The following is a 20792-nucleotide window of genomic DNA, read 5'->3' on the forward strand; positions in this document are numbered from 1 at the left end:
TATGAAGTATCCATTCAAAATGAAATTTTTTTGAGGTTTAATTGTTTACTTACATTGAATTTGAGTAGGATGGGCATTGTCGTTTTGTCAAATTCAATTGGTGAATTGAAGCACTTGAGATACCTTAATCTTTCAGGTAATGAGAAGATGGAAGTGCTCCCAGATACAATAGCCAAATTGCACAATTTGCAAACTCTATTACTCTTATATTGTGGGAGACTTAGAGAGTTACCAAGGGATATAGGACAATGAGTAGCTTGGAATATCTAAATATTGATGGTTGCAAAGGCCTGACATGCATGCCAAAAGGTTTAGGGGAATTGACTTCGGTAGAGAGATTGGACAGATTTATTGTGAACAGAGTTGAAAAGAGTTTCTCAAATGCAGCCATGTTGAATGAGTTGAGGGACCTAAATTACCTTGGAAACTGCTTAGGAATTGAACAATTGAACTTGGTAGAATTAGAATCTATGAAGGCAATTTTAAAGAAAAAGAAACGACTTCAGTCTTTCCGATTATACTGGAGATCCTTGGAGTGGAGTGCTTCCTCTTCAGAAAGAGTGGACAGTGAAAAGGATGAGTCGTTGTTAAATATTCTTGAGCCACACCCGAATTTGAAAGGGCTGAAGGTATCCGGTTATTGAGGAGCAAGGTTTTCGAGTTGGCTATCTTCATTGACTAATTTAGTCGAACTTGAACAATAAGTAGAAGAACAAGAGTGAAATTCCTCTGTTTTTTGTCTTTATGTTTGTAATTTAAAATATTTAGTGAGTAAGTTGTGCAAATATGTTATGCAGCAATCAATTCATGGGAAATTAAACCTTAATTTCCCTGTACAAACCAGGCAGATTTTTATTTTGTAAAGGTTCCAAGCGATTTATTGAAATATTGAGAGTTTGATTTATTGAGATATTGAAATATCATTATTTTTTTAATAACGACAGTCTACCATTCGACTCAATAGTTGTTGTATGATCTTTTTGCTCAAAAAAGAAAAAAAAAACTAATAATGCTTGCCTATTTTTCCCTAGCCTCATAACAAGAAAATATAAAAAACTAATAATAGATGTACTTTATGTCACTTGGTTGAAATAATTTGTTGTGGAGGCACTTGAAAAAAGTCAGAATGATAGAGCGGAAGGTTTGATCACAAAGGAAGAAATAGTTGATAATCAATTCGCCTGCAACAATCTAGTTTGGCGTCGTGGTTAACGGGAAGACACGCAACCTCTACATATAAGGTGGACGAAACAGAGGATAATGTTACATAATTATTGAACAAATGAGGATAATGTGAAATTTAGCAGCTGGTTTGTTCGAGTGAAATTGAACAGGTCTAAGAAAACATGGTTTTTCTGTGTGTTAAGTCGATTTGCAGTTAGTTGGGGCTGGGATTATTGAAAGAATCAATTTAGTGTTGGTTACTGGTTACGGATATAAAATGAAAAGTATTCTCATTTCTGAATTTTACTAGCTGCTGCTGCTGCTACATGTTAGCAAAATAACAAGTATTCTCGTTTCTTTCTTTCATCTTTCATCTACTTTAATTGTTTTTGGGTGGTTCATTCTCATTTAATATAAAATCAAATTGAATATAAAAAGAGATTGCATTTCCATAGACAAAAGGTGAACCATGACTTGGGCCAGGCATTGTACTGCTAGCTGCTTAGTCCCTCGCATACTTTCTTTCAAGCGAGCTGCTGATTTTTCGTAAGGAAAAAAGAATAACTACTTGAAGAAATGAAGGTTTATTAAGGGGATAATGATGTTCTTCATCTGCTAAGCTTTTGTTTCATACGGAAGTTGTCGAATTAATGAAAGGACCAACATATAACTTTACTTGTGAATTTCTCATGATAACAACGTTTTGGAAGAGTCAAATATATACAAAAAGAATTAGCCCCATTAGTTCAAGGTTTACCATAAGTGCTTCTTTTTCTTGAAAAAGAGAAAAGATTACTGATCTTGTTGGTTCAACGTTTTACAAAACCATATATAGATTTCCAGTGTTTCTCATATTCTTTTTCACATCTTTACAATTCTGTGAAACTTTTACAAAAAATTTGGATTTAAAAAAAATTATCTCTTGCATAAGATCATATAAAGATTGCGTCTCTATCTTAATTTTGAAAGTTAAGGCCCACTCCATAACTATAAAACCATATTACTTTGTCACTATGAATTCCAACCCATTAAAAACTCTTAATCATTAAGTATATTTGCCCATTAAATAAACTTAATCATCAAATAATTTTTGACTAATGAAATTTTACCGATTCCAAATTAAAATTTGAATAAAATATCTAACACATTCACATGCAATTGTCCCTAGTAGTAAACAAAAATCCTCAAATCTGTAAACATTATACAATAACGTTGATAGCACATGCTGCCAAAGAGCTTTTAGCTAGAGGGAGCAATAAACATTGGAGTCTCGAGCACCACCCACAACCAAGGAAGATGAAAACAAGGGGGACAGACCAACTACTGAAAAGCCAACTGAAAAACAATAAACAAAACAAATTAGCTTTCACAATGTATAGCATTAGCTTTCGCATATCAAAGAAAAGAGAATCTTACATGGAGTGTGCGAGTCAAGTTGCTAATATCGTTCCATTGTTCGTAATATGAATATTAGTGTTCCAAATTTCCTATACCTACTCTTACTACTTTGTCTTCATAGAGTTTCTGAAGGGATCTCTTGCTGTCAATAGTTTAGCCAACTACTGTTATGTTGCTTTCAATTGCACTTTTAATTAAAAGAACAAGAGTGGAATTCCTCTGTACCTTAATTTTTAATTTTGTATTTTAAATCCTCAGTGAATAAGTTGTGCAAATGTATTATGCAGGAATAAAGACATGGAAATTTAAACTTCAATGTACAAACCAGACAAATTTTTATTTTATGGAGGTTCTCAACAATTTATTGAAATATTGAGAGTTCGATTGCTACTCCACTATAAGATCTATAAACTTAGCAATAGCATCATTTTCTTTCCATGCACATTTGATTTGCGATCATTACCAAACAAGCTTCCCAAGCATGCATGAACGATATCGATCTTCTTAGAATCACTCATTCGATAAACAAAATACTATAATCTGAACTGAAACTTTCTTTTTTTTTTCTTTTTTGTTGATCAAGCTGAAGTGAATTTGAAGTTATAGGCAATTTAGATGCAGTCTAGTCATGCTCTTTTCTTTCAAGTTGTGGCAATTAAGTAAACAGAACTACAGATACTCCAAGCAATGAAACCAAATAAGCAGAAAAGATACCATGCAATGTCTCTTGATAGTCAATTCATTCATATCAACTCTACTAAACATTTTACTGCCACAATTCAACATATATATATATATATATATATATATATATATATATATATATATATATATAAAGCATGTAATTAAGCACAAAATGCTGTGAGGAGAGTCAACAAATCTTCATTACTAATGCACGTAATGATCAATGTCCCTCAAATGTATAAACATGAGACTATTTTCAGGATTATTATTCTATACAACAACGGTCGGATTTTAACTCTGGCCATTAAATATAAATTTTTCTTTTGAAAGAAAGTTTTGGAAGATCAAAAGGTATATAAAAATTGCTCCCACTAGTTCAAGTATTACAATAAATGCTCTATTTCCTTAAAGCAAAATAAATAAATTACTCCTGTTGGCTCAATGTAAATCTTAAAGCAATAACAATATCTTATTACTTCGTATAACTCGAGTTACATGAGCTTAAAGACAAAGTCCAAATACCAAGGTAATGTATTTCTAAAAAATAGAGAGAAAAACCCCTTCTTTTTTAACTATTAGATATATCTACCCTTTAAATAAACTTAACCTTCTAATAATTTTTAACCAATAAAATTTTAGCAATTTTCAGTTAAAATTTGGATAAAATATTTATCACATTCACAGGCAATTGTCCCTAGTAAACAAATATCCTCATATCTATAAAAATTATATGCAATGTTGATAGCACATGCTGGCCACAGTGCTTTTAGAGGGAGCATTTAACTTTTGTCTCGAGCACCACCCACATCCAAGGAAGAAAACCGTAAATAAAACAAACTTTCTCAACGTATAGCATTAGCTTTCGCATTGTAGCTGGATTATCAAAGAAAAGTGACTCTTAAATGGGAACTGTGAGACAAGTTACCAATATTTTTCCATTATTCCTAATTTGAATATTAGTGTTCCAAATTTCCTGTACCTACTCTTACTACATTATCGTCATAGAGTTTCCAAAGGGATCTTATGCTTTCAATAGTTTAGCCAATTAATTTTTATGTTGCTCTACCCCAACTGAATTTGCTTATGCTATGAGAGTCTATTGTGATCTAAGCAAGAGACTCGAAATGACGTTACGATTGTGAGGCTAATAAATTTTCTTTTTTAAAAAAAATTAAAGTTATGTTGTTCTCTATTACAAGTAATGCTTAACTGCAAAGGAATCATCATTAAATGAGGATCAAGTGTTTATTCTTAAGAACATTTACAAAATAATAATAGTAATTTTTACTTACAAAGAGTCTCAAATGTTTTCTTATAAACCAATCAAGTTGATGATAAATAAATGCTGAAAATAATTGAAAAATGACAAAAGAAGGGGATCAATAATTCAAAAGTGCATCAATAATTCCATGTCCCAGTTGCATAGAGTACAAAGAAAAAAAATTAAAGGTGTGAATTTAATTACCTTTTGAATAATGGTAAATTTTGTTTGGGGAAAATTTGTACTTCATTAATTGAAGTAATTTAATTTCTTTAAATCTTATGGAGAAGACATTTTGATGTTTAAGATCACAAACATGAAGCCAATTTTACATTAGACAGAATTTCCTTTAATAAAATATTTCCATCCTTTTTTTGTCTTTGAGAGAGAATTAGTCTATAATAGTGCTTCAATGACATTAAGCTCTCCATTAATGGAGACGGCAATATTTTATTCAATTCAAACATGAATCAGAAAACTTTTGAAAAGCTCAGAGAATTTCCCTTTTACTTTACTAAAGTTGATTTCCACATTAGACTTAATGCTTTAAAGGCAAAAACCAAGAAAAGTCCCAATTCCACATTGATGTTACTTTGTTAACTTTAAAAAAGAGACAATCAATTAGATGACAAATGACCAAAGTTTTTCCCATCACAAGGAAAAAACAATTGACAGCACTTTCTTCAACATTTTTTAGCTTAGTTTTTCTCAAAGCTGGTCAATTTTTTAATTGAAATTTCTCCTTGAGAATGCCAAGTCCTTGTTGCAACTTTTCTTGAAAAAAGAAAATAAAATGATTCCATGTCCTCGTCATAGAGTTTCCAGTTGAGCATCGTCTTCTATCATCTCTACTATCCCAAGAGTTTGTTTGATCTCTGCCTTGCTCTTCTTTTAACTCAACAAAACCTACTCTTCCATTTTATTTTCCTTCATTTTCCCACTTTTCTTTTAACTCAAAGAACAAAAGCATCTCGGTTGTCTAACTCTGCAAAAAAAAAAAAAAAAAAAGAACAGTTCTCTTAAATTGCTTTTGTTTGATCCTTGTTAACTACTTTTCCTTTCCTTAATTTTGGTTTCCCCATCTACGGAGTTGGTGTAGTAATTTCATCTCAATTGAGGTAAGCTTCAATAAAACATATTATATTCTCCATATTTATTTTTCATTTTCCCACTTTTCTTTTAACTCCAAGAATAAAAACATCTCTCTTGTTTAACCCTGCAAAAAAAAAAAAAACAGTTAATCTCTTAAATTACTTTCGTTCGATCCTTCTTAGCTACTTTTTGTTTCCTTAATTTTGGTTCCCGATCTCCAGAGTTGGTAAAGTAATTCCATTTCATTTGAGGTAAGCTTCAATTAAACATATTAGATTCTCCATATTTAATTTTTTTATATACTCTATTTCTCTTCTCATTTATGAATTTGACTCCTTATTTTTTAAGTTGGCAAATAAAATTAATTAATTTCTGGTTTACTTCTTAATCCTATGAATATTTAGTAGTATACTATGTGTAGCATTTTAGTATGAACTAGTTTTAATATTATGACTTTAAAATATGTAAATATATATCAATAAACCTATGCTGAAATTTCATTCTATATTTTTTTAATGTATTATAAATTTCACATTTTTTCCATTTATTACTGATAATTATGGATATTTTGAGAAAGTATTTTATGAAATGATAATGCTATGCTTTTACTTTAATATGAAAATACATTTTTAATTAATATACACATGATTCGTTTCTACATATGCAGCATTTCAATTTCCAAGTTGGTCAGTCAACAATCCGTTCTCTTGTGATCCACATTTTCATAAAGTACTTTGCAGACATTTGGTAATTGCTTTTGTCTCTACAAAACTTTTTATTCATGGAAATTAGAACTGGGCAGAACTTTTTTGTGAAAATTTTAAGTAATTTATTGAAATATTTTAAGAGCTTGATTGCTACTCCAACCTACTAATAATCGGTTCTTCCTTGAATTGATGGATTTAATTATTTATCTCCCCTAATAGCTAAATTTTACAACATAATTAATGACCGTACCTTTAATCAAAATATATAATATGTTGTCATAATTTAAGATTTTGAAGTTTTAGATATTATAATATTACTTGTTAAATACAGTAATTATTGTTAAATAAATTTCACTGTCTTTCATTATCGTGTTACCTTGCTTGCATTTCCCTGTTATCTGATTTAGATTCATTTCAACCAAGTGGTAGATCCATGGCGGAAGCAATTCCATACGGGACAATCAGTAACATCTTGTCCAAGTTGGTGTGGCTTGTTGGGGAAGAGCTTGGCTTGGCTTCCGTCTGGGACGAGGAACTGGAGAAGCTTCTAGAGACTCTCAACACAATAAACGCCGTCCTTCTTGATGCTGAGGAGAAGCAGGAGAGTAACTGGGCCTTGAAGAACTGCATAAGTCGGCTAGGAGATGTTGTCTATGATGCAGACGACTTATTGGATGAAGTCGACTATGAAATCCAACACCAGAAGGTACATGCTCGGGGAAAAGTATCCGAGGTTCATGTTTGGGAACATGTACGCAATTTCTTTTCACCCTCGAACCCTCTAGTCATTGGTCTTAACATGGGTCATAGAATTAAGGAGATTAGAGGGAGGCTGGACGCAGTTGCAGCAGATATGTCTAAGTTTAACTTGAGGGAGATAGTTGGAGAACTGGGTAAGAAAGCTAAGGATACTGGCAGGGAGACTGCCTCAAAGGTGAGATCGGAATTAATAATAGGGAGAGAGAAAGATAAAGAGCTTATTATAGAATCATTGTTGAAGAAGCAAAAAGATGATCATGGTGACATCATCCCCATTGTTGCCATTGTTGGGTTTGGAGGTTTGGGAAAGACCTCGCTGGCCCAGTTGGTGTATGTCGATGCAAAAGTAAAAAGCTCTTTCGACCAACAGATATGGGTATGTGTTTCTGAAGACTTTAATATATGTATGATTTTTAAGGAAATCTTGAAGTCTTTGGACAACACGGTCAAAGTGGATAACTTGAATCTAGATCAAGTCCTAACAGAACTTGAAGAAAAATTAAGAGGGAAGAGATATTTATTGGTGTTGGATGATGTGTGGAATGAAAACAATTTAAAGTGGGATGATTTTTCAAATTATCTAGTCTGTTATGGTGCTCCTGGAAGCAAAATTCTTGTGACAACTCGTAGTAAGATAGTTGCATCTGCTATGGGGATACGCGATTCTTACCTTCTAGAAGGTCTCAATGAGGATCAATCTTGGGCTTTGTTTAAGCAGGTGGCATTTAAAGGACAAGGCCAAATCGATACAGACCTTAGAGTAATTGGAGAAGATGTTGCACGAAGATGCAAAGGAGTTCCTCTTGCTCTCAAATGTTTGGGAGGATTGATGAGACAAAAGCCTAGTAAAAATTATTGGTCGTCTGTCCAAGAAAATGGAATCTGGAAGTCACTCGAAAAGGATGGTAATACTTCCCTGGTGTTAAGATTGAGTTATGATCACTTACCAAGTCATTTAAAACAATGTTTTGTTTTTTGTTCGGTTTTCCCAAAAGACTTCAAGATATCTAAAGACAACTTGATCCAATCATGGCGAGCACAAGGTTACATTCAATTAGAGGAAAATGAGAATATACAAGACCTTGGTGATGAATACTTTAATGATTTGCTATTAAGATCATTTTTTCAAGAGGAGGAGAAAGATATGTATGGGAATATCATCTGTTGTAAAATGCATGACCTTATCCATGATCTTGCATTATCATTAAAAGGTCGTCATTTTCATTGGATGAAAGATGAAAAAGAAAGAATTTCAAAAGGAGTTCGACATGTGTCATTAGAAAACAATTCCAAAGGAGTTGTTTTGACTTTGTTGGAAACAAAAGAGATAAGAACTATATTTTTTCGGATACACATTTTTGAGGATTTATTTATTCAAAATGTAACTTTTTCAAGCTTCAATTGTTTACGAATGTTGAATTTGAGTAAGATGGGCATTGTCACTTTGCCAGATTCAATTGGTGAATTGAAGCACTTGAGATATCTTGATCTTTCTGTTAATAAGGAGATGAAAGTGCTTCCAGATGCAATAACCAAATTGCACCATTTGCAAACTCTATTACTATATCATTGCATCACTCTTGAAGAGTTACCAAGGGATATACAACACTTGATTAGTTTGGAATATCTCAAGATTGATGATTGCCATGCCCTAAAGTACTTGCCAAAAGGGTTAGGGGAATTGACTTCGTTACAAAGATTGGACAGATTTATTCTGAGCAGTGTTGAAGAAAGTTTCTCAACTGCAGCCACGTTGAATGAGTTGAGGGACCTAAATGACCTTGGAAACAGCTTAACAATTGAACACTTAGAAAAGGTGAGGAATGTGGAGTTAGAATCGAAAGAGGCATTAAAGAAAAAGAAACGGCTTCATTCTTTGCAATTGTGCTGGAGACCCTTGAACTGGCGGAGGACTTCCTCTTCAGAACGAGTGGGCAATGAAAAGGATGAGTCATTGTTAAACAATCTTGAGCCACACCTGAATTTGAAGGGGCTGAAGTTATCCGATTATGGCGGAGCAAGGTTTTCGAGTTGGCTATCTTCATTAACTAATTTAGTCCAACTTGAAATAAAACATTTTTGTAATTGCCAACATCTACCACCCTTGGATCATCTTTCATCTCTCAAATCTCTTTCTCTTGAGTATTCCAATGTTTTAGAACACCTGCCACCCTTGGGTCATCTTTCATCTCTCGAGTCTCTTGATCTTTGTGGGTTAGATGTGTTAGAATACGTGGCAGATTCTTTCCCTTTGCCTTGTTCCACGTCAAGAGAATCATTCTTCCCGTGCCTTAAGAAACTTTCAATCTGGCGCTGTCCCAATCTCAAAGGATGGTGGAAGACAAAGAATGAGAACCAAGGATCAATCGCTGAGCTGCCTTGCTTTCCTTGCCTTTCCGAGTTATATATCGGCAAGTGTCCAAACTTAACCTCCATGCCGTTGTTTCCATCTCTTGACCAAAGATTCTCTTTGAATGATACTAGTGTAAGTCTTTTGCAACAAACATTGGAGATGAAGATGACATCAGAAGAAGCATCATCATCATTAGGGAGCGCTTGTCATTCATATTCTTCAACTACCCTTCCTCTCTCCAATTTGAAGCGTCTGAGTCTTGTTGACATTAAGGATTTAGAAGTTCTACCCTTCCTACAAAATCTCACTTCTCTTGAGTACTTATTGTTGAGAGACTGCCCTAAATTGGAATTGCTACTGCCGGAAAAGATGAGCTGCGTCGTCCCTATAAAAAAATTGTGTGTTTCGAATTGCCCTAATTTGAGGGCCTTGCCGGACTGGAGACTCAATCTCACTTCTCTTAAAACAATTAAAATTGAGAAGTGTCTTAAATTACGGCACATTCCAGAAGGGACGTTTGATCTTACATCTTTATAAGAATTATCTGTTCAGAATCATACTCAATCTCACTTCCCTTGAAACACTAGGAATTTGGGAGTGCCTTCAATTACAGCACATGCCAAAAGGGACGTATCGGCTTTCCTCTTTGAAAGAATTGCGGGTTTGGAAATGCCCTAATCTGAGGGCTTTGCCCGACTTGATACTCAATCTCACTTCCCTCAAGGACCTTTATATATGCGAGTGCCATCAATCACTGTACTTGCAAGAAGGGATGCAAAGCCTCACCTCTTTAGAACGATTGATGGTTGATTATTGCCCTAATCTCAATTCTTCCACACATTCTCTCAAAGCACTTCTAATTCGGGGGTGCCCTAATTTAAGCTTCTGGAGAACAAGGCATTCCCTCTCCACTTTAGAAGAATTGAATGTTCAAAATTACCCTAATCTGGAGGATTTGCTGAATCGCATATCATTTTTTATCCCTCTCCTCAAAACACTAAAGATTTGTAAGTGCCCTCAATTACAAGACTTGCCAGAAAGGATGGATGGCCTTACCTCTTTGCAAGTATTGTCAATCAGTGAATGTCCCCGTTTGTCAGAAAGATGTGAAAAGGACACCGGAATCCTGTGGCCTCGCATTGCCTGCATCCTTTCTATTACAATTAATGGGCGACAGATTCAATGATGATCATACCATATAGGTAACCGCCTTTTTCTTCACCTCTATTTATATTTTCTCCCTTTACTTGATAATTCTTTTTGTTTTCTTGCTGGATTTGGATGATACGTAATTTGTTGTATGCATGTAATCCAAGTCGACTATGCAAAAGTGGATTTAATCCATTCTCTGCTACTTCTTTCTAAGTGGACTAACAATATTGATTTCTTTTTTCTTTTCTTACTTTGAATTTTATTTTTGTTAAGTTAAATATTACTAATATGAAATGTGACCAAAACTTGATATCAAAACTCTGCCAGTATTTCACTGCAATAGGGAACTTTTTCCTTGTTTCAATCTCTCATTCTTCAATTAAAATCCTAAATTTGAAGTATTTAGGATCTCACTAACTCTTGATGGAACCCTTATGCAGATAGCATATTTATAGTCAAAGCATTAAATTTTATAGCATATTTACAGCAGTATGAATGTACTCAGTTACCAAATTATTCTGACTTTTCGCTTTGTTATATCTAAATGTCTCTTTTCACCTATTTCAATGATGTTAATCTGTGTTTAGGTTGACCAAAAGTTTGGGATTTTTGTAAAAAGTTGTCAAAAGCTTTTTGTACAGTGTTGATGTAATTGTTCAGTTATCTTATCAGTAGAGTTAGAATGCCAAAAAGAGTCTTTAACTGATTAGATCATAGGCTTTTGATCTGATAATATCAATAAAATCAAAACTTTTCAAAAAATAGAAAAAAAATAAGCATAAAATGGAGTTATGGACAGATTATTGTCAGTTGTTTTACTTCCCCTGTTTTTGTACATTGATCAATGCCAAATCATCTCTTATACAATGAGGCAACATTGGATGTATGTGTTGTATCTTTTCAGAGGCAAAACCAAAATTAAATGGAAATGGATTGCAAGACATATTGCTTCTATCACAGAGAATCTAAGTAATTGAAACACTGGTGAAATAAGCTGAGATGTGGGAGTGAGTATCCCTGAAAATTTGCGACTACAAGTTTGTTAGACGGCCAATATCCAGTCAAGACTCCTGAGCTGAAAGCTAGTAATAATAGAAACTAATGTGAAAGTCTGCTCGTACATTTCCTGCTGTGTTTATCGTGATGAGGAGATATTGCTATAGGTAATGTTTCTGCCTCTTTTTCTTGATGTAGGCACTTGCTTTTGTAAAGAATATATTAACATCAGTTCTTTCCTTTTTGTACATGTTTATAATGGGATGATGACATTTTTTCATTGTTTGAAGCAGGATGATTTGATCTTGCTAATTTCCTTCCAGAGCAGACTGTTGTTAAATTGAAACCAAGAGAAATTTCTATTGGTAAAATTTACCACTTATTTGGTTTGTTTTATCAATTTCATTTACTTTCTATAAGGAATCCATTAACACCCAACTTCTTACTTCTTTCTGAATGTCTTTATTGGGATTGCGGACTTTTTCTTATAGATTGAGAGAGTACGTATTGATTTCAACTTACCAATGCCATTGTGAAGAAGAGCACTACAATCCATGGATTGGAAGCTTTACTATCAACAGTGTCATCACTATCTATGTTACAATTTGATGGCAATTCTATGTGAGAGTTAAATTTACTTTGAGTATTTGAATTCAATAAAGGCTAGCTCATGAAAATAATTTAACAGCTTGACTTCTGGTGTCCTTTTAGATTACAACGATTGCACAGCATGCAACTCTTTCACCTTTCCTTCCCAAGAAGTGAGCCTTGGTCTAACAAACTTGAATTTAAGGTAAATTAGCTTATCACTTATTGCTCTAATAAAATTTACTGTGTGTAGAATGTTGAATATTTTTTCGCTGCTATAACGTTATAAGATTTTCATTTTCCATAGAAAAATAAGAGGTGTCATGACTTGCTCACCAACTCCCTTTTGAGGCATTCTGGAAATGCAGGTATATTCTCGAAGCATATCTATTGCAAAAGTGATGACTATTTATTATAGTTTCTTTAGTTTTTGTTCTTGATTTTTGGCATATCTTGTTCCTCAATGCTTGCTTATAACAACGGATTTTTAGGCTAGTTATCTGTGAATGCAGGCAAACAACACTTGTTAAGTAGTGGCTTGAGTGATTGGGAGAATATTCTGGAGCTGAGCTGGTTGGAAAACCCCTTTGCTTCTTTCAAAATCAATGTCAATTGTTCCATGATGGCCATTCTTGGAGGTCTTTAAACAGTGGCTTCAATTCTAGTCTGTAGGGCTCTACTTAATTAATCCAAACTGTTAAGGGGACCTAAATACAAATGTTCTTTCCAATGTATATGGAGAAGACTTTTGGGATACTGTACTGGGATTTACTATTTGCTACATTTTGGTGCTGCAAAGTGTCAAAGAATTGTCAATCAAAGAATGTCCCCAGTTGTCGGAAAGATGTAAAAAGGAGACCGAAATCTAATGGCCTCACATTGCTCTCATCCTGACTATTTATATTGATGGCCAACAAATTCAATGATGATCATACAATACAGGTAACCATATTTTTCTTCGCCTCTATTTATATTTTCTCTCTTTATCTGATAGTTCTTTCTTCATTTTTTTTCTTCCTGGATTTGAATGATTTGTACTTTGTTCTATACATGTAATCCAAGTTGGTATACTGATTTGCCTATACTTTGTACAGATAGCATACTTATTGTGAAAGCATTAAATTTTATACTGTTGTACAGATAAATTTAAAAAAACAGTATTATAAACATACTTTAGTTACTTAATTATTCTGATTTTTTAGTTGTTATATCAATTCCTAACTTCTGCTTAACATAAGCATAAAATAGTATTAAATTTTTTAGTTGTTATTCTGCTTAATTATTGTCATACAATATATAGGTAACCATATTTTTCTTCTTGGATTTGAATGATTAATCAGTCTGATTTATAGTTATTCTGATTTTTCATTTTGTTATATCAATTCCTAACTTCTTCGGTTTAACATAGGTATAACATGGAGCTATGGACAGATTATTGTCGGTTGTTTCACTTCCCCTGCTTTTGTGCATTGATCAATGCAAAATCATCTCTTATACAATGAGGCAACATTGGATGTTTGTGTCGTATCTTTTCAGAAGCAAAACCAAAATTAAATGGAAAAGGATCAAGAGACAGATTGCTTCTGTCACAGAGATTCTAAATAATTGAACCACTAGTGAAATAAGCTGAGATGTGAGAGTGAGTATCCCTGAAAATTTACAACTATAAGTTTGTTAGGGGGCCTATATCCTGTCAAGACTCTGGAGCTGAAAGCTAGTAATAATAGAAACTAATGTGAAAGTCTGCTTGTACATTTCCTGCTGTGTTTGTCGTGATGAGGAGATATTGCTATAGGTAATGTTTCTGCCTCTTCTTCTTGATGTAGGCACTTGCTTTTGTAAAGAATATATCAACATTAGTTCCTTCTTTTTGTAGGTGTTTATAATGGGATGATGACATGTTTTCATTGTTTGAAGCAGGATGATTTCATCTTGCTAATTTCCTTCCAGAGCACACAGTTGTTGAATTGAAACCAAGAGAAATTTGTATTGGTAAAATTTACCACTTATTCAGTTTGTCTTACCAATGTCATTTGCTTTCTATAAGGAATCTATTAACACCTGACTTCATGCTTCTTTTTGCATGTCTTTATTGGGATTATGGACATTTCCTGATAGTTTGAGAGAGTACATATGGATTTCAACTTGCCAATGCCATTGTGAAGTAGAGTCCTAGAATCGATGGATCGGAAGCTTTACTCTCAACAGCATCATAACTATCTATGTTATAGTTTGATGGCAATTCTATGTAAGAGTTGAATTTTGCTCTGAGTATTTGAATTCAATAAAGACTAAATGATGAAACTAATTGAACAACTTGACCTCTGGTTTCTTTTTAGATAGCAATGACTGCACAGCATGCAACTTTTTCACCTTTTCGTCCTAAGAAGTGAGCCTTTGGTCTAGCGATAGTGAATTCAAGGTTAATTGGCTTTTCATTTATTGCTATATTATATATGAAGAATATGCTGTGTATAGAATCCTCAATATTTTTGCATTGCTCTAACATTTAAGTTTTTTGTTTTCCATAGAAAAAGAAGAGGTGTCAATGACTTGATCGCCAACTCCCTTCCAGCCATTTTTGAAATTTAGGTATTCTCAAAGCATTATCTATTGCATACATGATTCTATATGTTAAAGTTTCTTTAGTTTCTGTTCTTATTTTTTGGCATATCTTGTCAATGCTTCTTTATAACAATGGTTTTTTTTTTACTAGTTACCTGTGAATGGAGTCTAGCAACATTTGCTAAGTACTGGCTCGAGTGATTGGGAGAAGTGCCTGGAGAGCTAAGCTGGTTGGAAAACCCCTTTGCTTCTTTCAAAAATCATTGTCAATGGGTCCATCTTGGCGATTCTTGGAAGTTTTTGAGCAGTGGCGTCAATTCTAGTCTTTAGGGCTTTACTTAAATAACCCAAACTGTTAAAAGGACCTAAATACAAAGGTTCTTTCATAATGTACATATGGAGAAGACTTTTGGGATACTATTCTAGGATTTACAATTTGCTAAATTTGGGCGCTGCAGCTACTGTAACCTCCTGCATCATAGTAAAATCTCTTTCACCCTTTGACCGTGGATGTAGGCTATTAAGCCGAATCACGTAATTTCTCGTGTGTTTTTTTATATTAAATTGTTCGCTTGCTAATTATTATTGAATTCAGTTTGGTTTCGCATTTATTTATTTTATTACATTATCTGTCAAAAATATTGCTTTTTCGACAAGATAATGTTAAGGAGTTGTCTTAAAATCTCGTCAATCCTCTCGCAATGACTATAGGTTAAGATAAATTATGTAAATTTTTTTGTATTTTTGTTATACATGATTGTTTGTTTTGTTATTTAGTATCAAATATGGATTGCTTCGTATCTGTATTTATAATTTTCATTATATTATTATAAAAGGCATTGATTTATCCCAAAATGTATCAAGTGAAAATATAGTAAATGTTTCAATTTTAGTTGATTAAGAAAAGTTATAAAATTGAAGTTACTCATTTCCAAAATAGATTATTTTTTGGATAAATGTCACTACAACTTTGCAAATGGCGTTCATTAGAAATATTTTACTTAAAATTTGCCATTAGTCATCAAAACACGAAAAGTAGATAATACTCAATCACACGTTTAATTTATATAACTTGACATAAGGCATAAATCCATAAATATAATTTTGATATAAATAGTAATTTATTAACACAGCAATGAAAACATATAAAAACAGTAATTCATCCTTCAAGCAAGATCAAATCTGTCAATTTTTACAGATTCAGATCTCCCTTTCTCTCTTCCTAATTTTCATGGATATAAGCTTTTGATAGAATAAAGTGCAAATCTCTGTTTGCCGTATTCAGATGTACTGGAAAATGAAAAGCATTACGTGCTGCTGCCTTGCTATGATTTTATTTCTACCGGAACATGATGACCAGCATTGATCTTCTGAATGGTAGTAACATGAGTTTTAAAGCCTTTGGCTAGGACATCATCATCAATGCCAGTGGCAAAAACACTGGATGGAATACAAACTGTTCCAGCATTTTACACTGCCAAAGGCAGAAACAGCCATGGCAGGTTGATCAGAGCTAGAATTGTATTGGTAACAAACCAGTGCTTTCGGAAACAAAACTAGAAATAAACTGAGAAGTCTCTTTATTGTTAGCGTTGCTTCTAAACTAGAGCAACTATTTCGGGGATGAAGAGAAATAATAGTGCTCTGTACTGTCACTGATTTAGGAGCAAACACGTAAGGTCAATTTTGCGTTAGTTAGAATTTCATTTATTCAAAAGAAACAAGTGAAGCCCCATGAAATTCAATGATGTTCGGTCCCTTGTCTTACACTTACGTCCTTGCAAGTCCCATCCTCTTGCCGTAACACTTCCTGGAAAGCCAACCAGGGTCCTTAACAGAGCATCTGACAGAGACTTGGTCAAAATACTTCTTCCTTGAGAATTCAGTCTCTATTAATGGTGGTAAGTGCCTTACCGTCCAACAACTAAAAGGTAAAAGTAGTGGACATTTACGAAAATTTGTCCATGATGATTTAGCCAGGCAACAATCAGGTAGGTCATTACTCATTACTATAAGAAAATTTACCAAATAATGCTTAATTGCAAAAGAATCATAAATAGGGATCTAATTGTTTGCCCTTAATGAAATAATAATAGTAATTTTTACTTACAATGAGAATCAGATGCTTTCCATGTAAATCAACAAAAAAGGTAAGAAATAAATACATAAAAATAATTGAAAAATGATAAAAATAAAGAGATCAATAATTCAAAAGTTCATCAACGATTTCATATCCCATTTTGGTAGGAGCACAAAGAAAAAAAAATTGAAAGTGTGAAATTAATTTCATTTTGAATAATGGTAAATTTTGTTTAGGGTTCTTTTCAAAAAAAAAGGGGAAAAATTATGCTTCATTTAAGTAATTCAATTTCTTAAAAATCTTATGGAGAAGATATTATATTATGTTTAAGGTCACAAACATAAAGTCAATTTTACAGAATTAAAATTATCTTCAATAGAGTACCTCTGTCCTTTATCTTTTTCTTTGAGAGAGAATTTAGTTAATAATACTTCTTTGATGACATTGTAATCTCCATTAATGGAGGTAATAATATTGTGTTCAATTTAATCATGAATAAAATATTATGCTTAATGAGGCTACAAATGACCAAAGTTTTCCCCATCACAAGGAAAAAACAATTGACTGCACTTTGTTCAACATTTTTTAGCTTAGTTTTTGCAAAATATTTGGTTTTCTGCAACTTACCGTTGCCTACAAAACATCATGGAGGCAGAATGAAATAAAGATATGGATTATTGAATTAATTAAATAAACATTATGGAGGACTGCATTGAATTAATTAAAAGTGCTAATGGCCAGATTTCTTATTGTGCAAGAGAGAAGAACCAAGCAGCCCATCAAATCGCGCAAGAAGCTAAGCAAATACAGAAGAACCCACAGAAGAACTACCCTTGCCTTGAGTTCCTTGGTCTGTGTTTTGAACCCACAGAAGAACCTGCAGAGTTTCATGTCTTCCATTTTTTCCTGAAAGCATATGGCTGAGAATATAATGTTCAAAGAAATTAAATTCACATTAATTGGTCTATTTGTTTCCTAGCAGGCTGCATTAGGTAAGATCCCCTTGGTGGTCAACAAAGTATAGCGGGATGAAAGTTATTGGAAAAGAGTTTATATGAAAACAAGAATCTAATCAGCCATAAATTTAATAAAAACTCTGTTCCTAAAATTAATAATCAAAAGTTGGGAGATACTATTAGAATCCCATGTTCCACTAGTTTTTATTTGATTTCAACAATGTAAATATATTTTCTTTGCTTTTTTAATTCATGAACGATTATTCATACTTCATCCACGAGCTCATGTCCTCTTACTATTGAATATATTTTTTATAAAAAGAAATGAACTAAAAAAGGAAAACAATTCAAAATCAATTTCTTTTACATATTACCTATTTGTGGAAACCTTTGAAGTTAAGTAACAATTGGATGGAAACAACGTAAAGCAATGACTCAATGTGAATGAAGACTATTTAAAACTAAAAAATCAACTACAAAGGAAATCACTGTTTTTCTACATAAAATTGGCTAACAACCAATTAACCAAGTAAATGCCCTTTTTCTATTTCACTATCATCTATGTATATATGGGTGAGATTAGGCTGCTACTTGACAAAGTGTGAAATGAAATCAATTTGATTATTAATAATGATGTTGTTCATCTGCCAAGATTTTGATTTGCATGGAAGTTGTGAAATGAAAGGATCTCTAACAATGTTTTGATTATAGCTGGAAAACAATAAATAAAACAAACTTTCTCAATGTATGGAAGTCGCTTTCTCAGTGGGACGACGTCGAGCCAAGTTGCTAATATATTTCCAAATGTCCTACCCCTACTCTTATTAATAACCAATTCATTATTAATCACCAAGTTGCCAATATATTTCCATTGTTCCTAATTTAAATATTATTGTTCCAAATTTCCTATTCCTACTCTCGTCGTATTGTAGCTGGTTATTATCAAAGAAAAGAGAATAATATTTGTTTATTAATTAGTTGGGAAACTCACAAGTCACATGGGACGTCTTTGAATCAAGTTGCCAATATGTTTTCCTTTTTCCTATACCTGCTCTTATTACTTTGTCGTCATAGAGTTTCCATTTGAGCATCTTCTGCTATCATCTCTACTATCCCAAGAGTTTGTTTGTTTTGTGCCTTGCTCTTCTTTTAACTCAACAAAAGCTACTCTTCCATTTTATTTTCCTTCACTTTCCTACTTTTCTTTTAACTCAAAGAACAAAAGCATCTCTGTTGTTTAACTCTGCAAAGTCATGTAAATAGTTCCATCTTGGCCATTCTCGGAGGTCTTTGAGCAGTGGCTTCAATTCTAATCTTTAGCCCTTTACTTAATTAACCCAAACTGTTAAGGGAACCTAAATACAAAGGTTCTTTCATATTGTGCATGGAGAAGACTTTCGAGATACTGTTTTGGGATTTACTATTTGCTACATTTGGGTGCTAACCTCATCTTCCTACATTGTTGTAAAATCTCTTCTACTCTTTATCTTAGTGGATGTAAACAATTAAGTTGAACTACGTTAATTCTTGTGTATTTGATTATGTTGGATCCTTTGCTTGCTAGTTATCATCAAATTTGGTTTTTTTTTTTTATATTTTATAGTCTTTACTAGGTTTTTTCTTTTTTTTTTCAATTGGAGGAGGGGATTTGAACCCTTCTCTTTAGACAAGAGATCATTTTTTATATTTTATAGTCTTTACTAGGTTTTTTCTTTTTTTTCAATTGGAGGAGGGGATTTGAACCCTTCTCTTTAGACAAGAGATCATGCAACAACCAATGAGCCAAATGCTTAACTGCTTATAGTTTTGACTAAGTTATTTGTCAAAGGTAAAACTATTAGGTGGAACCTATTTTCATATTTTAGCTAACAAATATTTTAAAATAACTTATTAAATTTACTATATTAAATAATATTTTCAATCAATATATTGAAAATCTTATATTGAAATAGTATCTTGACAGGTATTTTTAAGACAATAGTTAATAAAATATATTATTTATTTATTTATTTGGAAGATAAAACTCTAATTGTTTTTTTTTAAGGAATTCTAATTGTTAGTATTTCAACCTTGACTCAATCCAAAACTTTGGCACTTTCACTCATTGTTTGCCACTACCTAGATTTCCAAGTCTAAGATTAATTATGAACGCACACCTTTGCAATTTGCATTGCACATTCCTACCAAAATTTAATTCGTTTATATATAAACTAAAATGATCCATTTTGTTATTTAGAATATTTTACATATATATATTTAATTTATCAAAAACTTATTTTATTTTATTCAAACATGCTTTTATTTTTTATTTTTAAAAATAAAAATATATAGTAAAAGTAACAAGTGAATAGAGTCTTATAAATTCGTTTATAACTAAGAAGATACAAAAATCAATCTAGCTATAGTTGTTGATTATTGGTGATCAATAAAAATTCCGTTCCTAGCAGAAAAAAGACAAATTTCCTTGGGAATTAAGTTTAAAATCCAATTTCTTGGACTCTTTTGAAAATCAGCATTGGTCAGTAGCCTTTGTCTGTATGTTTCTTGACCGAGAAATCAATTCATGATTAACTCAAGAGAAGGCGCAAAATGCTGTTAGTTTCCAGCTATTTCGATGTTATCATTTACAAAGAGAAGTTCAACATCATATTCTATATGATAAAATTCCTTCGGCAACAAGAACTTTGTACTTTCCATTAGCCCCTCCTGTTTCATGGCCTGTTTTACGTGGATACCTATGCTATAATTAAGAATTTCTCACCAATCCAAACTTGATTCAATCTGATTTGATTTAAAAAACTCGACTACTTAAAATGGTGTAGACTTGAAATTATCTGAATATACTTCTAACTCGAACGATCCAAAAAAATTAACTCGAAAAAAATGTATTTTATTTCCTAACATCATTTTCCATATTTAATATAGTATATCATATTTAAGGTTATTGGATTAATTAACAACCCTGATCACAATTGGTGACTAGTCTCATGGTATTATAGCTGGTTATAATCAAAGAAAAGAGTATAATATTTGTTTA

The 20792-nt window shown here is 32.7% G+C and overlaps 2 protein-coding genes and 1 pseudogene across 5 annotated transcripts; 2 read left to right on the forward strand and 1 right to left on the reverse strand.

Moving 5' to 3' along the window:
- The first annotated feature begins 248 nt into the window (after window positions 1-248).
- Window positions 249-644, forward strand: LOC148761437 (putative disease resistance protein RGA4). Its single transcript, XM_088808247.1, has one exon. It carries the CDS (start codon window positions 249-251, stop codon window positions 642-644), a length of 396 nt encoding a protein of 131 aa, XP_088664373.1.
- Window positions 645-5282: 4638 nt separating this feature from the next.
- On the forward strand, window positions 5283-15335 carry LOC108662833 (putative disease resistance protein RGA1). 4 transcript variants are annotated; one of them, XM_088808595.1, is made up of 13 exons: window positions 5283-5625; window positions 6267-6346; window positions 6736-10620; window positions 11475-11733; window positions 11860-11931; window positions 12058-12187; window positions 12278-12359; window positions 12462-12522; window positions 12667-13096; window positions 13563-13949; window positions 14075-14146; window positions 14273-14402; window positions 14494-14576. In XM_088808595.1, exon 3 carries the CDS (start codon window positions 6740-6742, stop codon window positions 9953-9955), a length of 3216 nt encoding a protein of 1071 aa, XP_088664721.1. In that variant the 5' UTR covers window positions 5283-5625; window positions 6267-6346; window positions 6736-6739; the 3' UTR covers window positions 9956-10620; window positions 11475-11733; window positions 11860-11931; window positions 12058-12187; window positions 12278-12359; window positions 12462-12522; window positions 12667-13096; window positions 13563-13949; window positions 14075-14146; window positions 14273-14402; window positions 14494-14576. The 4 variants fall into 4 exon arrangements, 3 of the variants coding, with proteins under 3 accessions (XP_088664721.1, XP_088664719.1, XP_088664720.1); XM_088808593.1 differs by lacking the exon at window positions 5283-5625 and having other exon boundaries at window positions 6152-6346; window positions 6730-10620; window positions 14031-14146; XM_088808594.1 differs by lacking the exon at window positions 5283-5625 and having other exon boundaries at window positions 6152-6346; window positions 6730-10620; window positions 14323-14402.
- Window positions 15336-16044: 709 nt separating this feature from the next.
- LOC148761438 (putative germin-like protein 9-2) overlaps window positions 16045-20792 on the reverse strand; it is a 40990-nt pseudogene continuing 36242 nt past the window's right edge.

The sequence above is a fragment of the Theobroma cacao genome, chromosome 7 (assembly GCF_053813885.1).
Source record: "Theobroma cacao isolate CCN51 chromosome 7, ASM5381388v1, whole genome shotgun sequence".
Classification (NCBI taxonomy): domain Eukaryota; kingdom Viridiplantae; phylum Streptophyta; class Magnoliopsida; order Malvales; family Malvaceae; genus Theobroma; species Theobroma cacao.